Source organism: Sinocyclocheilus anshuiensis, unplaced genomic scaffold, assembly GCF_001515605.1.
Source record: "Sinocyclocheilus anshuiensis isolate Anshui unplaced genomic scaffold, SAMN03320099.WGS_v1.1 scaffold270, whole genome shotgun sequence".
NCBI classification, from domain to species: Eukaryota; Metazoa; Chordata; class Actinopteri; order Cypriniformes; family Cyprinidae; genus Sinocyclocheilus; species Sinocyclocheilus anshuiensis.
Window position 1 is genome coordinate 71,848 of NW_015546041.1, and position 22,428 is coordinate 94,275.

General features: G+C 37.5%; 1 protein-coding gene across 1 annotated transcript in view; it reads right to left on the reverse strand.

The window, feature by feature from the left end:
• The window catches only part of LOC107698948 (cadherin-2-like), an 81,502-nt gene that overhangs the window by 45,649 nt on the left and 13,425 nt on the right, over positions 1–22,428 (reverse strand). The window contains exons 3-11 of the mRNA XM_016500085.1: positions 19,455–19,675; positions 17,353–17,505; positions 16,455–16,610; positions 15,239–15,383; positions 14,984–15,156; positions 10,810–10,947; positions 8,872–9,057; positions 4,462–4,715; positions 4,064–4,206 (exon numbers count right to left, since the gene is read on the reverse strand). Of these exons, the coding sequence (XP_016355571.1) occupies positions 4,064–4,206; positions 4,462–4,715; positions 8,872–9,057; positions 10,810–10,947; positions 14,984–15,156; positions 15,239–15,383; positions 16,455–16,610; positions 17,353–17,505; positions 19,455–19,675 (1,569 nt within the window). The remainder of the gene's footprint in view (positions 1–4,063; positions 4,207–4,461; positions 4,716–8,871; positions 9,058–10,809; positions 10,948–14,983; positions 15,157–15,238; positions 15,384–16,454; positions 16,611–17,352; positions 17,506–19,454; positions 19,676–22,428) is intronic.

The following is a 22,428-nucleotide window of genomic DNA, read 5'->3' on the forward strand; positions in this document are numbered from 1 at the left end:
GAGGGGTGTGTTTAAGGATATTCTGCCCAAGCCGTCAAACTGACGTCATCAGAAAAGGAATGCCATTCCAGAGCGGAAGTAAATGTTCAGATTTTGATTAAAGATTACGAAGACAAAAATTTTTTTCAGCGGATTAACTTCCACGGATTAATTGTTTACATCAAGACTAGCAATGTGCGCTAGTAAAGTAAATAAAGTCAATTTTGATTTCATGCAGACTTTAAGTTCGTCCATCCTACACACACGTGACTGACCGCTCGCTCGCACCAACAGCAGGAGGCTCGTGTTACTCTCTACACTGCACTCAACCTGAGGGATTCCTACACTTTCAGTCTTTGAGGAGACGTGAAAAACAGCGCATACCGCAGGAAAGGTATAACGGAAAATATTAGCGTTTTTGAAACCGTGAAATTTTCAAATCGCGAAATACCTTGAAACCGATAATCAGCCCATGCCTAGTTACGACTGATACTTAGACTTGAGAATGGATTCTGTCGATACAACACCAGCAGGGCTGTCAAAATTTTTTTCGAATTCCGAATATTTGTTGAATTTAAAATAAAAATCCACATTCAAATGCAAAAACGTTGCACTCAAATTTTAGTCAGTCAGCCTTATCAGTGTCACACAAGATGTGATGACGATGTAGGTGTCATTGCATTTTAATGCTTTTCTTAACTTATCCAGCTGAACCCACTGGATGCGGTGCTGCTGGTTGTTCATTCAAAATATTGCAGAAAAAGAGAACAATGCGGAGAAGATCTTGTTTATGGCAAAACTGGAACCAAACCGTTCACACAGAAAGCATATTTATTGCATTTTCTATAGGGACATCTATCACCGCTGCACTCGCGTCTCGCACAAGAGAGCCACATGTTTAGAAAGCCATGTAAAATTAATGTAAGTTCAACTTTTAAAAAACATGAAATTTTTTTCGAATTCCGAATATTTGTTGAATTTAAAATAAAAATCCACATTCAAATGCAAAAACGTTGCACTCAAATTTTAGTCAGTCAGCCTTATCAGTGTCACACAAGATGTGATGACGATGTAGGTGTCATTGCATTTTAATGCTTTTCTTAACTTATCCAGCTGAACCCACTGGATGCGGTGCTGCTGGTTGTTCATTCAAAATATTGCAGAAAAAGAGAACAATGCGGAGAAGATCTTGTTTATGGCAAAACTGGAACCAAACCGTTCACACAGAAAGCATATTTATTGCATTTTCTATAGGGACATCTATCACCGCTGCACTCGCGTCTCGCACAAGAGAGCCACATGTTTAGAAAGCCATGTAAAATTAATGTAAGTTCAAGGTAACACTTTATTTTAAGGGGTCCTTGTTACACACGTTACATGTACTTACTATTATAATAACAATAAATTATGCATAATTACATGGAAGTAACCCTAATCCTAACCCTAACCATATAGTAAGTACATGTAGTTAATTAGTATTACTCAGTACTTAAAAGATATAATTACACTGTAACAAGGACACCTTAAAATAAAGTGTAACCTAAGTGTCTCAAAACTTTATGGCGGATTTCTATATATATAAAAAATATATATTTCATAGTATCTCGTTTAGCAGCACTTGGTCCTACAGTCTCTGATCAAATGCCATATATCAGTTTAACGCCCTTAAGCAGGGAGAATAAAGGGAGAATAAAGGCATATTTACATTTCTGTTCATTCTTCTATGAATTTCTGGTTACATCATTTTCTTCTGTTTTTCCAAATACTCTGAACATTGTGTCATCACAGTCATGATCAGATGTACAGCTGAATCAATGCTGTTATTCGCACGACGTATATTTCAATTAAAACAGACATGATGGAATAGGTGCATAGACGGAACTGGAACATGTTTGGATCGCTACAGTAATACGGTAATGAAGTGTCTAAAATCTTCAAATGGACATGAACTGTGATCCATGCTGTGAATGTTGTTAAATGCATCATTGTTCCATTAAAAGCTTCTTACAAACATATTTTCCATTTGTGTTGGTAGCAAAACATTCGCAGGGAAACTCGAACATACTGCACTGAAGAAACGCACACTTTTTACCCACATATCTCCAATGACAAAAACAAGGGTTCAACAGATGAATCAATGCAATTATGCACTGTAATATTATCTCAAGCATAATACAGCGCAGTTATTGGACATAGAGTCCCTTCTCATGGAAGATGTGGAGAAGTGTTCAGAAACTGATGACATCACAGCGAGCGGATGTGTTTACCTCACACTTGTGACGTTTCTTCAACTTTGCTTTTCAAGCTGCAAGAGTGAAATGGGTTTAGAAAAAAGTCAAAAATAACCTATTTCCCTGTAATAATAAACACAATGAGTATTGAGTATATTTGGTATATTTGGATTTGTTGCATTTATAGCGTTGCTCGGTTTGAGCATTGTTTCTGCTAAAAAACATGACAAAAAGCCTCCTCTCTGTAAAACCACCATCACCTCTGACCATCTCATTTAGATTAATAGTGTTGTGTATTATAAAAAAACATATCATGCAAATGAAATATTAAACCTACTTATGATCCTTTCTGAACTCTAAATAACAGTAAGTGGCCAAGCAGATCTCAGTATTCCAATGAGTTTTTGTTTGTTTCATGTTCTTCAAAAATAGCTAAGAGAAAGGTGCAAGGACATAATAATAATAATTCATTACATTTATATAGCGCTTTTCTAGGCACTAAAAGCACTTTACATCTCCTCATCCACCACCAGTTAGGTGGTCACATCTTTTGACATTCATTAAAAACAGAGAAAACCTGAGATAAGGTGACAGTGTTTGAGGACGTTCACTTGATGTAACAGTAGAAGGAATAATGGACACAAAGTGCACTGATTTTATAAGGAATAGTCGTCATTGATGCATTGAATTATTAAAAATGTATTTTAAAAAAAGTTACCCAGGTGGTTATGCATACATACATATGTTATATGTATATGCACAAACACATACATATAAGTTTATTTACCAAAAAAATAAATAAAAAAGTATTTTTAGGATATTTTAGTCCCTTAAGTGTTGAGCTCATCAATCGATCATCAATCGATCGCCTTCAACTAGTTAAAAATGCTGCTGCCAGATTCCTTCATAATAGCCGCAAAAGTGCTCACATCACTCCAATTCTGCGGACCCTTCATTGGCTGCCTATTAAATTCAGAATTGATTTTAAAATTATTTTATTTGTATATAAATCTTTAAATGATCTAGCCCCTATTTATTTATCTGAATTACTATACCCATATACTCCATCCAGACGCTTAAGATCCAGTGATCAGAATCTTCTTCTAGTCCCACAATCCAGACTCAAACGTAGAGGGGATCGTGCTTTTTCAGTGGTTGGGCCGCGGCTGTGGAATAGCCTCCCTTTAGAGATTAGACTTGCCCCTTCTCTGTCCACTTTTAAATCTCTTCTAAAAACATATCTGTTTTGTTTGGCTTACAAATAATTTTCTATTATGGTCTTTGCTTAGTCTTTTATGGGTTTATACTTTGTTTCTCTTGTGTTATTAATATATTTACTTATTTTATTATTAAGGCGAGACCCTGTTTAATTGTGTAGCTGTGCAGATTTTTATATTCTTTTTACTATTTTGAATTTCTGTACAGCACTTTGGTCAGCCGTGTGGCTGTTTTATACGTGCTATATAAATAAACTGAAACTTGAAACTTGAGCTGTTTTCTTACTCCACTCTGACTATGCTTGTAATGCACAGAAACGACCCAAGCCATGGTTATTAGCTCAATACCTGCACTAAAGCCACCGTTAAAGGCTTAAAAGTGGCACTAACAGAGATTCTGGTTGTTTCTAGCCATTTATTTAGAATATAAAGGAAGCATACTGTACGTGTGACTTTGAGGGACAGACACAAAACTATTCAAACTATTGATTAATCAGCACATCTTGTGATTAATTAAATTAAATTGCTTGACAGCACTAGTTGAAAATTCTTCTAGTGTATCGGCTCTCCTCATTCCCATAAATAAATACACAAACACAAGAAAACAGATGTCATTTTGTCAGTCAGCAAACATACCGCTGTCAATGGCGAGGAACATAGCTGTGTAGATATTGTCTTGAACAAATGGAGACTCTCTGTCTAAAACAGCGATGGTTGTGATCCGTCCGCTTATGGGATCGATTCTCAGCCAGTTCGCAGGGTCAGACAGTGTGCTGTACCTAAGAAGAGCGTAAAAATGTTAAGATATACTAAAATCGAGGGTACATAAGATTTATATTCATTACATGTATTTTATATTACGGTTTTATACAAAAGTTAGTGTTGGTCCTTAAATACGATTGGTTGGACACATCTATAATATACCAAATGATCTCTTAAAAGAGGTGTAGAGTTCTTGACTGTCTCTCCAGCATGTGTTTTTAATTCTCCTCAAATACGTGTGACTGATATTTCATTCAGCGGTTTGTGTGCACCTGAGGTTCTGCTGCTGGAAGCGGTCTGGATCCTGAGCGGTGAAGACAGTGATCTCAGACTCGGCCTGCATGCCTTCCTGCAGCCGGAGCACTTTAGGGTTGGGCTGGAAATATGGGCTCTCGTTGACATCCGTGACACGAATGGAGACGGTGGCTGTGGACTGACGGGGCAGACGGATGCCTTTGTCCAGAGGAACCTCATTTAATGCCACCACCGTCAGCACAAACGATTTGTTGATCTCATAGTCAATGGACTGAAATAAAGATGGAAAATAAAAAGTGAAATAAATAAAATGAATTGTATGAATCAGCAATGTAGACTATCCATCTAAAATTTGGAATATTATATTCTATTCTTGCTGTAGTTCTGTCACTTCTGAGAGTTTATGTCTTGTTTCGTGTCTGAGCGCATGGTTTTTCTTATTCCTGATCATGTGCTCGTTCTTGTCTTTTTGTAAGCAAACAGCAATTACACAGAAACAATAATTGTATCAGTCACCATCTGTCCTTATAATGTTAATGCTATTTTTTAGGGCTGCCTCCTAACAGTCGACTAACCGTTAGTCGACCAAAATTTTATTAGTCACTTGGTCACAGAAAAGAAAAAAACACACAATGGCGAGGTCACGCAGATCGTTAACGGCTGGTCTATGGTAATACAGTACAAACGCTCGCCTATTACTCATCGACCTCAAATATGACTTATTATCTGAAATGTGTTAGTAGCAGTGACTTTACATGTCCGCTCAATCTAATATTATCCCACAGAAATGTGTGCTGTTCAAGTGTCTGCGGAGTCTGGAGCTGAACAGTAGCTCACTGCAGACAGATGGAGGCGCCGGTGCGCTCACGTGCTCTTATAATACGCCATCACTTTTGGTCACACAGATAAGAGTAATACATCTTTCAAATCTGTAAAGACTCTATGTTTATTTGTGTGCACTCACAATAACAACAAAACATGGTGCTTTTGTACAATAAGGAAAGCAACAGGATGTGCTTTCTGTCGTCTCGGTTTCTGTGAACTCAAGTGAAACTCAGAAACTCAGTGTATGCTAACCTTACAGACATGAAAAATATCTATAGAGAGCGAAATGTCTACTTTCAGATAAGCCATTTCAAATAGAAAACAAATATTCTCAGATTATGTAATCCGTATGAAACAAGGCGCACTACTACAGCGGAGATGACGAGTCAGTGTCTCCGTCTTCATCGCTTAAACCGAAAAGTCACCTTTATTTATATAACGCTTTTAACAATACAGATTGTGTCAAAGCAACTTTACAGCATTAAATAGGAAAATAGTGTGTCAATAATGCAAAATGACAATAGTAAACACTCAATTTTCAGTTAAGAAAACACAGAAAGCACTAGTTTATCAATAAATTATTAAAATGTTAATGCAGCCTCCTTACTGTTTTTCCCTGACACATTCATAAACATTACTTCTGCCGGTGCGCTGTGGAAAGCTTTATGCGTGCACTTGAGCGCTTATTAGGCTATGTAGGCAATTAAAGGTGCATTATAATGATTTAAATGGTTTATTAATAAACGTGCGATTAGATTTTAGCTATTATGCCGCCTGCAGTTGGAACAAGCTTCCAGAAGAGATCAGATGAAACATTAGCCACATTTAAATCTAGACTCAAAACTCATCTGTTTAGCTGCACATTTATTGAATGAGCACTGTGCTACGTCCAAACTGACTGCACTGTATTTTAATGTATAATCATTTTCTATTCTTAACTGTTTTAAATTCATTTTAAATAAATTTTTTAATAATTTTCAAAGTTTTTAAATTCCTTGTTTTATTGTTTATTTATTTTTATGATTATTTTTCTTTTATGTAAAGCACTTTGAATTACCATTGTGTATGAAATGTGCTATATAAATAAACTTGCCTTGCCTTGCCTAGTCAACTAATGCTACAAATGAATGACTACTAGTCGACCAGAAAAAATCTTTAGTCGGGGGCAGCCCTACTATTTTTATGAAATGCTTTGCACACCTAGTGAAATGACCATTTGTTCCACTGTATATGGCTGGAATGAAGAAAGAAACTCTCTTTCGGTTCTGTGTACCTTGTCATGTGCTCATAACTCTTATGTGTGTTCAGCTCACGGCGTTGGGATCCTGACATCCGTGATCTGTACACTTCTGTCACTTTGTTTGAACACATAACGAATTATGCTAAACTCACCATCCCTCACCTGATTTTTCTGTTCTATTATGTGTGCTTTTCTTGCATTTAAAACTGCTCTGGCTTTGTGCAAACAGGGTACACATACAATTTTGTTTGTATTGACAATGTATTTACAGCTTTAAATTGCACACAGTTATATGCATCTTTAGAAGAACAGCATGCAGTCCATATAGCCTGCCAATGCTCAGCATACTTGAACCATTCAAGAGGAAAAGTATGGAGATTGTGAGCCAGCTGCTTACACACGGTGTACATTTTTGGATGCAAGGGCAGCTCTACACAAAACAGCCATATATGGAAAACAAGCTCTCAAAGGTCACTGATGTGGCAAGTGTTGGCAGGTAATTGCGTGCTAGGCTGACAGGTATGTGCCCCTCTGCATGTTTGGACCGGTCCTCTGTACTGATGCCAATGGATCTCAATGGAGTCCTCTTCTCCCTCCTCAGAGTCAGTCTCTGAAACAATTAAGAGAGCTGCTTTTTCTTTGGTGGCTCAGAATGTGTTGCTTGAGCCAGTTACTGTCCAGTCCTCCCATCCTTACTGATCAAACCCCACACTTCAGCTCTCTAAAGGTAGGATGAAGTGTAGTGACAACACGTGACACTGCGCGCTGCACAGAGCGGGAAACTTCAGATGCCGGTTTAAACACAGCCGACAGAAAATCCTGTATTGTGCATTTTTCAGCAAATTGTTTCTCTTTCTGTGGCTCTAATAAAGTATGCTTCATTTAGAAAGCTATTATATAGATTGTGCTTTCTCTTTCCCTTTTTTTGTTTTTTTAAACACTGAACTTCAAACTCATCTATGCCACACTGGTTATTCTTGAAGTAAACTTTTGCCCATTTGGTGATTAAATAAAATGTTTTAGACTGCTGCTTGAATTGAATGCTACGCATCCAGTGTGTGTGTGTGCGTGTGTGTGATACCTGCAAGTTGTCTGCGCAGCGCTGCACTTTTGCCCGGTGTGACTGACATATTTTTTATTTTGATTAGATAATCATCAAGTGTTCTAAATAGAAGCAAATAATGTGTGAGAGAATACATACAATATTCATATGTATGTAATTTCAATGCTATGGCCCTTGTGCAGATATTTAAAGATGGCCATGACAATAAGAGTCCATTTGTAACGTTAAGATTAATGAAAGCTGTATATGTATTGTTCCTTGTTAGAGAGCGTTAATTTTACATTTACCTTTACTAACGTCAATGATTAATATAATGATTAATATTAATGTTTTTATTCATTTACAAATTATGGTTCAGTGCTGTTTTTGTTTGTTTTTTTAAATAGTAACGCACTATTTTAGTTTTCATTGAGTATCCATTATAAAAACTATCAGTTGATTAATCGGTATCGGCCAGTGTGGTCCAACCCAGCTATTGGTATCAGTAAAATCCACTATTGGTCGAGCTGTACAATCTTCAGCCATGTTCTGCTGCGAGGAACTTGTTGTAATCATTAACACACAACAGCCGCAGGCTCCAGCATCGTCTCTGCAGTCGTTCCGCTCAGCCGGTGTTTGCGCGGTCATATCGGCTGTCTGTAGTCAGTGCCTTTCTCAGTAGGTGTTGGTTTCTCTACAGAGCATAATTACACCTGGTCGACACATCGTTTATGAGTGACTCCTTCTTGTGTTCATTTGCAGCTTGACGTTGTGTGAAGTGTTTTAGTGGACTGTGTAAAATATGCAGCTGCTGTTCTATACTGTAGTGCACTGTCAAACATACAGTTCTGCAGAGAACACTGAAGATGTGGAAAGCTTCTCATCTATTCTTGTTATGACCGAGAGCAACTCGTTGAATAGACAGATGTGATCGTTATAATGTCTCGCAACCTTTCGTCCTCCACAATATGAGCTGGGCTACCCATTTTGCCACAGCTGGACTGGTGACTTGTCTACTGGTCTTTCCGCCAGATTGTCAGCTGTGGTCTGTGACAGATGAAGCACTGTTTGCATCAGCTGCATGCTTTGATTGGAAATGCTATTTCAGACTGTATGTACAACAGTGGTAAGTAATAACCACAGAAGCCTTTTTTTTTTTTGAGGGAGCCCTCTAGCAAAGATATATAATGGAATTGTCCATTCAGAAAACCTTTCTCAGTTTTTTTTATTGCAGGCTTAATATTAGATCATCTTCTTGTGAACTGTAGGTGCTTCACAACTGTTTTCTTTCAAATGTGACAGTGCTCAGTATTTTCCTACCTTGACGACAGTCACCAGGCCTTCATTAGAAACGGGATCAGTGGGCACAGAGAAATGGCCCATGGGGTCACCGGCTGTTATCTTGTAGATGGTCTTCCACGCTCCTGTGTTGGGCTGGTCTTTGTCTGTTACTGTCAGGTTGGCCACAATTACATTGACCTGGTTCTCTGGTACCGTGCCAAAGAACTGCATAACATAACAAATGTACGTGACAGACACAAAACAGAGAACATGTCATGTTATTATTTATATGTCACATGCTGATACTGTTTTATTAGTCAATGGACCTTTTCTTAATCTGGCCAGGATTTCTACATTTGCAAAAATGTCCTTAATTCAGCTTTTGTGTCATTATAAGGTGCCTATAGTCCAGTACTCAATATTTGCATTGCTTTGACCCTCTCCATAATTCCCACCTTATAAAAAAACAAAAAAACAGTTTGATTATTAAATGGCTTGCTGCAACTAAGGGCCAAATTTCTGCCTCTCAACCATTAGCCTCATTACTCTCAGTGAACGTGCAAACCGCTGTCGAGTCACACCAGGTTCACACATACTCTGTTTGCCGAAGCAGCACGAGCATTCTGTGCTTTCACATATGACGCATTCGTAGAGCATAACCAATCTGCAGCTGTAGACCTATACCACAAACACAACAAATATTCTTTTTTATTTCAAATCTAAGAGTGTTTTTTTTTTTTTACCAAAAATGGTTTGTCAGCATTTCGATTCTCTTTGTACACAGTTCTACTGTCTACAAGTGGTAAAACATTTAAACAGATGAAAACGGCTGACTCTCATCTTTTCCTTTGTTTTTTAATCTTTATACAAGAATTCCTGCGAGTCATGTGAGGTACGGGGTAGTGTTCCTTACTTCTGGATAAAAAGCCATGTGTTGACCGTGAAACACAGTAGACTTTAAATTATATTAACCTCTGGTGAAATTACTACATTTTCGTGTCAATACATGTATATTTTAATGCAAACAATGCGCTGTTGCTTTAATCCAGCGTGGTACAGCACAGTAAACGTAACCCGCAGTGTTCCTGGAAGGCACTGCCAGACCGCAACCGTGCCGTGTGAACGCTCAGTCCGTTAACATGTGAGTGTGTGAACCTGGCATCAGTACAGTCACCACATCAAAGCACACATTTACAGAGGAATTGCACAAAAAATTTTTAAATGTCATAAATATATGGACTTGTTAATGTATGTTAGCCATGTATACCTGTCATCTTGCAAAATTAATTTTTCCAGAATAAAATGTGTGTGTGTGTGTACCTGGTATTTATCACATTATGGGGACCAAATGTCCCCACAAGGATAGTAATACTAGTAAATTCTGACCTTGTGGGGACATTTTTTTAGGCCATGAGGAAACAAGCTTATAAAGCTTACAAAAGTTTTTTGAAAATCTAAAAATGCAGAAGGTTTCCTGTAAGGGGTAGATTTAGGTGTAGGGTTGGTGTAGGGCAATAGAATATACGGTCTGTACAGTATAAAAACCATTACGCCTATGGAGAGTCCCCATAAAACATGGAAACACAACTGTGTGTGTGTGTGTGTACAGGTATATATGGTTTATGAGGACACAAATGTGTATAATGACATGGGTACTACAACGTAAACATGGTTTATGAGGACAATTCCTGTGTCCCCGTAAAACAAAAGGCTTAAAAAACATACAAAACGGTGTTTTATGAAATTCAAAAACTGGCAGCAGTTTCCTGTGAGGGGTAGGTTTAGGGGTAGGGTTGGTGTAGGGCAATAGAAAATACAGTTTGTACAGTATATAAACCATTACGCCTATGGAGAGTCCCCGTAAACCACAAATACAAGTATGTGTGTGTGTGTGTGTGTGTGTCTCTGTGTGTGTGTGTGCGTGCGTGCGTGCGCGTGCATGTCGGTGTCTGTGTGTGTGTGTGTGAGGGATCTTACGGTCTCAGAGGTAAACTCCGGTGGGTTGTCGTTGACGTCTGTGACGGTGATAACAGCAGTTCCTGTGTTAGAAAGACCATACATGGGGTTTCCTTCCATGTCAGTGGCTTGAATAATCAGTGTGTACTGAGGCACTTTCTGCAGAGAGAGACCACAACGTCAATGTTCACATTTAACTCATTAATCCAACTGAACACGGTTGAGAAAGTACATTCTTTCATTTCAGAAAATTGAAGCAGAGAATGAAGTGTTTTGCTTTCAGGGCCACGTTTATTTCCACCTGTGTCTAATTTACTAATTAGCATTCTGTGTGATTGTCTTTGCTTATGTTTGGGTGGATGCTTATGTAAGATGGTGCTTAAAAGTTATGTTTGATTTCTACTGAAATTTATGGTGATGTTCATGGTAAATTAATTGTTTTGGAATTGATTTGCACCAGTAGTGTGATGGAAATAGTCATGTTGCACAATCTAATAGTGTCTTTAAGCTCGTGTTTGGTTATGTGGACTTTCAGTTTGTTTCTGCTTCCTGTTTCCCTCATTACTGTACGACTGTTTTCAGCTGTGTTTGTCATTTTTGGATTTTGTATTCTTTAAGCGATTGTGGTTGCATTGCTTGCATTGCTCCAGGGATCAGACGAGACATTCAACAGTTGCACTCACACAGGAATTTCACATAATCACAAAATTAATTAGTTAGCCAATTAGGTGAATGTGAAAATACATTTCATAGATTTTTTTTCAGCCAAGTAGTCAGTAGGATATATGACTAGGAGAATTTTAGGAAAGGTCCATTTTACCTGTAAATGACTCAGAATTTACTCTAATTAATAAAGATTTTATGAATGAAGCCCTTATGTTTTCTATCTTGATTTTCAGGTCTTGTTCATTTACAGCTGTTTGTGAGATGAGCTTAGCTCTGTTTCCAGTAGCGGCTCCTGAACATGAGTTCAGGTGTTGCAGATTCTGGGTCGTAGCGCTAGTTTATAATAAACTGAAGAAAGCTTACAGTCTTTATAGTCTAATTGCTGAACACATACGCACACACACCTTTGGCAGAGATCTAATGTCCATGTGTTAATCAGCCTGTGGGCGGCACGCTAATGTTGACTGACAGGCTCAAAGACACATAGAATGCTGTAGAATTATTGCCTTAATGTTGTCTCTGAATGTTGATTTAGAATGCTGCAAGTTGTAGAGGAATTTAAGTGAGGAAATGAACATTATGTCTCATCTCAAAATAAATGAACACAACTAAACTACATAAAGGCTTTTCACATGAGCACATTTAAACTAAAGGATTAACACTTTCATTAATTTAAAACACTACTCCAAATAGTAAAAAAAAACAGACATGCCAGCTAGTTTCTGACGTGATAGCTGAAGCTGACTGATATCGTCTTGGTCCAGAGCGAGATAAGGTAAGGTGAAAATAAGTGGGGCAGTCTCAAACCTGCCCAAATGGCTCTCAATGAGAGCGTACTGCAGTTCCCCTTTTCACCACAGATTTACATTGTAAAATGTGTGGGGCGCTGTTGAGTTCAGGAGGGCACGGTGCGACTGTCCCACTTAGTATCTTTTTACGCGCCTGCCGAAACTTGCGATGAATTTGAATATATCCTGCGCATTTTATGACTTAAAATTGTCAAGAAAATACAAAAAATATTTGATTCAGAATGCTGAACACATTTACAGCTTTTTATTTATTCAGTTTATATAGAGGGTCTATGTTTTGGGTGAATATTACAGACGAGCCATGCCTGTCTGTTTCATTTTTTACTTTTGTTATTAGATTATTAAAGTCTGTGATGTTCAGAGACATCCATGACTCTCTGAGCTCACCCTTGATAATTCTCAAAGTCAAGTAAAGTCATGTCAGTTTAGAATCCTAGTTGATTCTCATATTTACCTACATTTCTTACATTAACACGTTAGTTCTGGTCCTGGAATCTGGTCAGGCGAGGTTCAAGAGTGCAGATACAGATCATTCTGTGTGTTAGTGCTGGGGATTTTACAGGGAATCTTTCTGCAGTTACAGCATTACACCAGCAGGTGGCATTGAGTGATATGAAAAGAAATAACAAAAAACATTCCTCAAGCTAAATGTTCTGTTGTACTATGTGAAATTTATGATCTATTTAACCTGCAGAGAAACTGGGAATTTCTGTGTGTCAAGTCTTTCTACAAAAAGGGCTTCTGAAGACGTGTCTGAGTATCCTGCAGCTTGGGCCTTGTTCCTTTTTGTTAAAGTTGTGATATAAGCTTGCTTGTGATTCGGTTCTGTTTGAAAACCCTGACAAAAGATGATTTTATCAAAAACATTATTTTTCTAAATTATATATATGAGTGATTCTATAATTGCAGGTACATTTGGTGTCCAAAGTCATTATTTTTTTCTGCTTTTTTCAAATGGTTATATTCTAAATTATTTTAATACTGTGTTACTCATTGTTATGAATTACAAGATGTTACAGTCCATAACACTATAATCAATTTAATATTTTTGCAAAAATTGTCTTAAATAGCTGAAAATCATGATTTCTTGTTAGTCAGTGCATTTTTTCCATCATGTATCATTGTGTAATCAAAATATTTTATTGTACTTTTCTTTTTGTAATATTTCATTCATTTTATTTATAAAAGCCCTAAAGAGTCATTTACCTAATTCTACAACATTATAAAAAATAAAAAAAAATGTGTCTGTAAATGTTGCGTCAACTCTGTTACCATACCGTACTTTGCCTTTAAATCAGTGGAATTATCTCCCACAACTGTGTAAGATACAGGAAATGATGTCACTTTCCCTCACTGTTAAGATCTGACGCACTGAAAAGTCTATGTGCTCTCTCTGAGAAAATATTTGAATCTAAAAGTTCTTACACCAAGAGTTATGTGTCAAATCTGTTACCACAATATCAAAAGGAAAACTGATTTTTTCATTGATCACACTTTGTGTTATTTAAAAGTCTTTTAATCATGATTTCATTAGTGCCATGTGCTCTTAGCATTTATGCTAGCAAGTGGAGTTTTTGGCAAAAAATTAAGAAAATTGTCAATTCTGTTACTGTCAAACTCTGTTACCAAGGTAGAGTAACAATGCTGACAAACTGTTAAGATCTGAAGCGCTGAAAAGTCTGTGTGCTCTCTCTGAGAAAATATTTTAATCTAAAAGTTCTTACATCAAGCTTTATTTTATAAAGTGTCAAATCTGTTACAACAATATCAAAAGGAAAACAGATTTTTTCATTGATCACACTTTGTTATTTAAAAGTCTTTTAATCATGATTTCATTAGTGCCATGTGCTCTTAGCATTTATGCTAGCAAGTGGAGTTTTTGGCAAAAAAAAAAAAAAAAAGGTCAATTCTGTTACTGTCAAACTCTGTTACCAAGGTAGAGTAACAATGCTGACAATGCGGTAATAGAATTGACAGTCCACCAGACAATTCTGTCAATTCTGTTACTTTACAATTCTGTTAAAGGGTCAACTCTGTTTATGAACTATTTTCACAAAAAACAGTAAATTTGTTGTTTAAAATCCTAATCAACATTATTGATTTATTTTTGCACCCTTATAATATTAAATTTCTTTTTTTAACTGGATATTGTATATAATACATTTTCAGATGAAAAATATTTGCTCCAAGTGGACGGTTCTGTGAAGACATAGGTATTTTTTTTATTTTTAAGGTATGCATAGGTGAAATATTATCTCAGTTTCAAGTGATGGAATGTAAGGACTGTTTGTCTAATGAAACGAGAAGGATTTTTCCTGGTTTATTGTTATTTCTACACATTGGCTAATTTGTCCGTAACAGAGTTGACAAACAATACCATAAAGACTGATCTGTTCATAAAGATCTGTTTTTTCTTTAAAAGTAAAAAAAGGAAGTAACTTGTGTTTGTCAAGCACTGAATTATTAAAATTAAATATGTTTTCAATAAGATACTGAAAAAAAAAATCTGTTAGTGAAAAGGTGTTAACTTTCTGCAATGCCAAATGTATCTCCAATTATAGAATCACCCATATATACTGTATATATGATTTTTTTTCTCCTTTTTTTTGTTTAAATATTTCATAGATTTGGCCCCACATCTAAAAAAATGTTGGGAGCAGTTGAACTAATCCAGATTTGTTTGTAGCGGTCAGATAATGTGTGACAGATGGACCGCGCACCTCTCGGTCCAGGCCAGCAGCGACAGTGATGATGCTTCCCGTCGTGTTGTTAATGGTGAACATGTTTGGACTGGGAATGTCGGGATTCTGAGACACAATCTTATAGCGCAGCTGGCCGTTTAGCGTTCCAGGATCATCCTTGTCCACCGCCGTCACTGTCATTACTGACGTGCCTATATAAATCAAACAAACTATAATAAGACAAAACATATACACTCAGCAAAACCCAGTTTTATTGATCTGAAATGGTTTAACCTGGTTTAGAGCCTTCAGGAACACTTCCATTCCAGATCTGCTGGATGAACTCTGGCCGGTTGTCATTCATATCAATAACGTTGATTATGACGTCAATGGGGTTTTCCACCTGATTACCGTTCAGATCCACAGCGTGTGCCCTCAACTGATGCCATAACACACAGAGTACTGTATCAATAAATCAATAAATACAGGGCATGCACAACACATACTTCAGTGTAGCAAGAAGAGTAGATAGTACTTTTACTTTGCTCACTGACTTTATGACAACACATTTATTTAAATACATAATATCAAGATACTGTTCAATAAATTGTGGCCATGTCTAGAGAAGGTTAATACTGTTCAAAGGCTCTATTAGTTTAGGAGGCATTCATTCGTTTCACCAGGTCTCGTCGCTCGAGATTAATTAGGAGACACAACTTCTCTGAGTTTTATCTGTTAACTGTTCCAAACTCAACTGGTTCAATTCAACTGGTTCTGAACACAAGTATAAAAGGAATTTTGAAATGTACACCACCATTCAAAGGATTTTCAGAGGTAATATTTTAAATGTTTTTGAAAGAACTCTCTTCTGCACACCAAGGCTGCATTTATTTAAATAAAAATACAGCAAAAACAATGAAATTGTGAAATCTTATTACATTATAAAGCAGCTGTTTTCTCTGTGAATCTCTGTTAAACTGTAATGTATTTCTGTGATGCACAGCTGTATTTTCAGCATCATTACTCCAGTCTTCAGTGTCACATGATCTTCAGAAATCATTCTAATATGCTGATTTACTGCTCAAGAAACATTTCTGATTTGCTTTTTAAAGGTGACATTTTTCTCTGGATTTGTTGATGACTGCATTTCAGACGAGTTAAAATCACTTCTGATCAGTGTCTGCATGACATGAACTGATTTCAGCTAAATAATACAGGGCTTAAGCCCCTGATTTTGAAAATATATGTAGTTTTGCACAGTAGAAATAATCTGCCCTTTTTACAGTTCTTACGATCAAATGTTCCATTCAATCCCTCTTTCCCCTCAGCCCAGGACTCTGTTTTATTACTCAGCGTATAGAGACAGATCGCTCTACTGTGAAATGCATCAGCTGAACCCGCTGCTGAATACAGTCAAACGTGGACAGTTATTTCAGTTTCACAGCGCATTCTTGAAAACAAAAGAAGAGCTAGAGTTTAGAGTGGAGCACATGGGCAGCGATTAACTCACGTTGAAGATGGGCAGGTGCTCGCGGTCCAGGGGCTTGAGGACCGTCAGGAGGCCTGAGATTGGATCAATAGAGAAGACTCCGGTGGGCGGCTGGTCAGCGCCAGGACCCGTCACACTGTAACGCAGACTCACCTTCTCATCGTTATCTGAGCGAATCTACACCACAGCAGAGAGCACAACACAAACACGTCAATGCCTGAACCTCGAGCACTGTACTTGTGCAATAAACATCTTTCCTGACACAGAACGTTTCATATAAAGCTGAGAAGGACATGATTTACTCCAATGAATTTACTGGATGGTCAGATATCAGAATGGGGTCACATCTGAATGCGGGTTTTCAGTGGATCGTGACGGACACCAACAGCAAACACACACACACACACACGCACTCACTCACACACACACACACACACACACACACTGGTCAAGATCAGCTCTACATACAGTATCCTGATTGTGAGACTTCTTTTCAAACTTACCCTTCCTGATATTATTGCTATTAGCCAGTATTCAATTATTGTGTTAACAGTTGGCAAGATTGCAGAAGGGCTGCATTATCAGTAACCTAAAACACTGACTGAATTGCTATTTGGCAACTGTATTTGGACATAAGTTGATATTAACCAATATTAACCAGTGGCTGATGTGAGATCAGTCACGAAGTAAAGTCTATTCAGAGGCAGAACGAAAAAAAAAAAAAGAATCAGCGAAAAAGAGAGAAAGGAGACCATTTTGATTCCATGTTAACACATGCTTTACCCTAACAACACAGCAGATTCATTCATATGCATAAATATATCAATATTTATACAAAATTATATTTATAATGTGTGCATGTGCATACATATGGAATTTGTGAGGTCATGTGATATTTCTATAATTGTGTTGATCTTACCCTGACCAGCTCCATTGGGAAAGGCCCTCTTGAGTTTTCTGCCACATTAATAGGAGGAATAACCCAATCTCTCTTTGTGCGTTTGAGAGACATGTCTATCTGGCGGGAAGGAAACACTATTTCTGGTATATCTCCCCTGAGCACATCTCGATCCTGCAGATACACAGGTCACAGGTGAAGAAATGGGTTAAATCTGTGTCACAATGAACTCCTGCATTTCACAGCCAATCACAGGCATCGATCAGTTATAATAACAGGAATGACCAATGACAATGAAGCACCTGTTCAACTTAAAAAACACCTAAAACATTTGTTCATAAAACATTGTTCGTGTAAAACACCACAGTCTCTCTCCCCTGTAAATGTAAATCTCTTACAGCCTGTAGGTCAGGGGTTTTCAAACTTTTTGGAGCCAGGGACCCCTTACAGAGGAGAGGATTTTCCAAGGACCCCCTCATAATTATAACAGTGTTTAAGGCTAAAGTTTAATGTGGGTAGGAGGAATGAACATAATATGAATGTTTTATTGGCGCAAATGGTCCCCATTGTATATGTACTTTTTAATAGGCTACTACAGCATAATATAATTCAATTTACCATATTTTACGGAAAGTTGCACCAGGTCAGGGGGAAAAAACAACAAAACAAAACATAAGTCACATGGTGTGTAAGTCGCAGTTTACTATTACTTTCAGAAATAATTTAAATACTGAATAGGTCTAAATAAAACGAATGTTAGGGGGGAAAAAACATTATAAACACTAACATGAATTTTACTTCCCCTCACCCCAAATCATTTACATTTTGTGGCATTCATAACAGAACAACAATAAATTAATATATATGTATATAAAAAAAATGTATTCTAGTGCCGATCATTACAAACAACATTTAACCTATTTTAAATGCCATAGGCACCGATCCCGTGGGTGCTCGTGAAAAACACAAGATAATCTTCGTTCATTTTAACCAATAAGAAATGGATTGCAGCTTTTACAACTTTATTCTCGTATTTATAGTTCATTTGAGGCAGTTTCTGGCATTATTTTAATGGCAAATGTCAAGAGTGCATTATTGTAATACGAGAGGGCGCCAGCACGAATCTCTTGGCTTACAGCGGGCTTGCTCTCCATTATATATATATATAGTGATCATGGCTCTGCACTCCCTCAGATATTACGTGTAACTCAAACTGTGTCATGTGTACGCGCGAATAAGTGCTTTTTGTAAACAGATATTTATTAAATAATTTATTTGTAAATACTTGACAATGCTTTGTGTGACGTGTTATAGTTTTTTTTGTTGTTGTTGTTGTTTAGTTTTTCCCTTTTTTTTTTTACATGTTTGCTGAATCTTTGGCCCATTGTCCTGAAACTCTAAACACAGAATGCACAACTCTACAAATCTCCAACAAAAGCAAACACTGCATCTAAAACTTTTTTTTTTTAATCTCTGTTCAAAATAGTTTTTTGGCACCAAACGTGAGTGAGAGCCACTGTGGGCCACTGATTACATAGCCTCATCAGCCAATGAACAGCCCTGATTCTATACTGACCTGTACATTTCAGATAGCTTTAAATGAAGATCAGCTACAACAGCAGAAGCAACAAAATGGTGCCTATAGCCATATATAAAATACAAAAAAGGTCTCATGCCCGATGTAGAAATCTTTCTGTAGAATCACGCATAAGCACAAAAGGCATAACAAAGCAGTGTACGCTCACAAATTTAGCAGATTTATAAAACAATACACCAGAATCTGTGCAAAAATTCCCTTCATAAATCCCAGTCAGTGCAAGATGCAACTTTATTTTATATAGTCTGGGTCAGCGCATGAGGGGAGACATGTTGAGATCAAATGACCAGCTGAGCAACCCCGCTAATGGATGAACCATTGATGCTGCAAACAGTGCATTTCTAACTGAAACCTTGCTGCATCCATGCCACACTATAGAGCCAAATGAGTGTCAGCCAGAACAGACAAATATCTGTGTAAATGCGCTACAGACGCTCACTTGACGGCTACTAAAATACAGTCCAGAAGAGAATTCCCCATCACACATGACCTGTGTTCCAGCTGACGTATGATGCACATGTCGTACCGTTGTTGGATGGTCTCTGGCAGCAAGCAGTCTGACCTGCGTCTGCCACTGCTGCTGGCTGTGTTCATCCTGGGCTCTGATGACCAGAGGTGATGTCCAGGAGCGGGACTGAAGCAGCGGCCGCAGGGCGAACACAACCCCATCCACTGATATCCTAAAGTCTCCAGGCTGACTGCATTCAAACCTCACACGAGCTCCTCTGCCACAGTCCACATACTTCACTGCAAGACAGATAAAAACCACATCACACATATCATCCATCCAAGATACAGCCCAGAGGAAAGGAAACAATATCAAGTGTTTCTCCTAGACAGAAATGGGGTTATTATTATTGTTATTATTATTATTACATGAACAAGTCTACTGCTTCTTATATTTGTCTCCTGAGAAAAATAAGGTAATATCTAGGAATGCACGATATTAGATTTTTGCCAATATCCAATATGCCAATATTTTTTCAAATATTTCAAATAATATATGCAGATACTGATATATATTTCCTTTTGTTTTGAAACAACACCAAATCTCTCCTGTGCAGAAATTATAAACCAATTTTTTTTTTTTTTAAGCAAACATTTACTTGTTAGAACAAATAATCATGATTAAAGTTCTTTTTTTAATAAGAGTACACTGAAAACATTGAAAATAGCTATAATAAAATCAGTATCTGCAGTTTTTTCCCAGAAAAATGCAGTTGAAACCTTAATATTTTATTTGTGTATTTAATATTAATAGATGGAACAAAGCAAAAGAGCCGTAAAAATTCTAAAAATCTTTTATCTTTTTGAAAAAATATATTGCATATTAATTAATAAATCTGTACATATTAAATTATTTAATTTGCAAGTTCCATGTTTATGATTTTATTCATGTAAGTTATAGCTTCTGACCTTTAAATCAAAACAGACTCATGATTTATGACACCAATTACTGATTTATTTATTCAGAAACACAAGTATCTTGTGTGTTTTACTTTCATTTTATTACAAGTAGGCCAACAGCACCCCCTCAGTAAATAGCACGCTTCACTGGACGGGCGTTAGGACCCGGGGGCGGGGGGGGCAACAGTGCTGCTCTTGACTCTGTGCACACTGACATGTCCTTCTGTTCATTCTCAAATTAGATGTGGTGAAACTAATCATCATTCAGGCAAAAGTTTGCTTCAAAAATGACCACGCTGCCACACTGACGTGAGATTTGATCAAAGCCACTGCTCATATTGCGTTCCATATTGATTAGTTTTGCGTAGGAATGACCATACACCCAATTTTTCATTCATTTCATAAATGAGGCCCTATCTACATATAATATGTTGGACATGTAACTTCTTAAATTCATTTCCCACTAAAATGCAATAGCAAAACGTTTCACATATTTCTGACATGCAAAAATGCTACTCATACTTTTATCATGAGCAGGGGTGCAACCGCACATTTGCTGAGGGGTATGCAAGCCCAGTGTGGGCGCCCCCTGTAGAAAACAATCTGTAAGTCAGTGACCAAAAGCCCAATAACTAGCTTGTTGTAACGGACGGGACGTGACGATCCAAATGTGAGCTTTATTGTACAGACCGTAGTCAAGACAGGCAGGGTCGAACACCAGCAAATAACAGTATCCAAGGCAAGACAAAGAGTAATCCAAAAACAGGCAATGGTCAGGGCAGGCAGCAAACAATCACAAAAACAAGGAAACAGTCCAAGGTAAAAAAACAAGACAAGGCAATGAAAACAAGGAGAAACGCTCAGAAATGTCTACTAACAGTGGAATAAGACTTTTTGTTTGAGTTTGTTTGTTTGAGTGCAGCTTAAATAGTCCTCCTGACAGGAAACAGGGGTGTATGCAGTTTCTAGGCGTGGGGTGTTATGGGAAATGGAGTCGAAGAGACAGTAGCAAAGCTCTGGGACGGAGTGCCCTCTAGAGGAGCTCATGGACATCATGACACTTGTGCATGGAAGGACACAAACTCATCTGGAGTGAAAAAAGTGCAAACCCCCTCCTCTATTTTCAATACCACCACAAAAACAAAAACACAGACAGTAGAACACAATTTTTTCAAACACATATATTGCTCACTTTTTAATTTTAATAGGAATTCACGTTACATTTTTATTATGTATTTGCCTCAAAGTTATTCATATTTTTATATAAAATGAGAACATTTTATGTACATTTCACTCTAAAGAACATCTGCATTTTTTTATTTTTACTTATAGAGATTATTCATAGTAAATTTTCCATGCTTATGTGGAAGATTTCTGCAACCTGGTAGAAAACAAAAACTATTAAAATTAAAATGTCATGATATTGCCACTATAACAATCGATAAATTTAAAGTTGAATAAAGTCATTATTTTTCTTTTCTCTGCGCACAAAAAGTATTCTCGTAGCTTCATAAAATTACGGTTGAACCACTGATGGACCATTTTAGTGACGTCCTTACTATGTTTCTGTGCCTTGAACGTGGTAGTTCTGTCTATGCAGGGTCAGACAGCTCTCAGATTTCATCAAAAATATCTTAATTTGTGTTCTGAAGATGAACGAAGGTCTTACGGGTTTGAAACGACTTGAGGGTGAGTAATTAATAACATTGGGTGAACTATCCCTTTAATAGTTGATATAATCAGACTTTAGCTAGCATGTGTCATCACAAACACACTGAGCGATGAATGACAGGAATGGTGGATAATGTGAGAGGAATGCTTACAGAAGGGCTGATACAGCAGCAGAGAGGATGCAGTCAGCAGAGAGACGCCACACTAATGCCTGAACCACACAACACATTACATCCAGCTCGATACACCCATTCAACACACACACACACACACTCACACACACACACTCTCACTCACACACACACACACACTCACTCACACACACACGCACGCACGCACGCACGCACGCGCGCACGCACACACACACTGACACACACACACTCACTCACTCTCACACACACACACACACACACACACACACA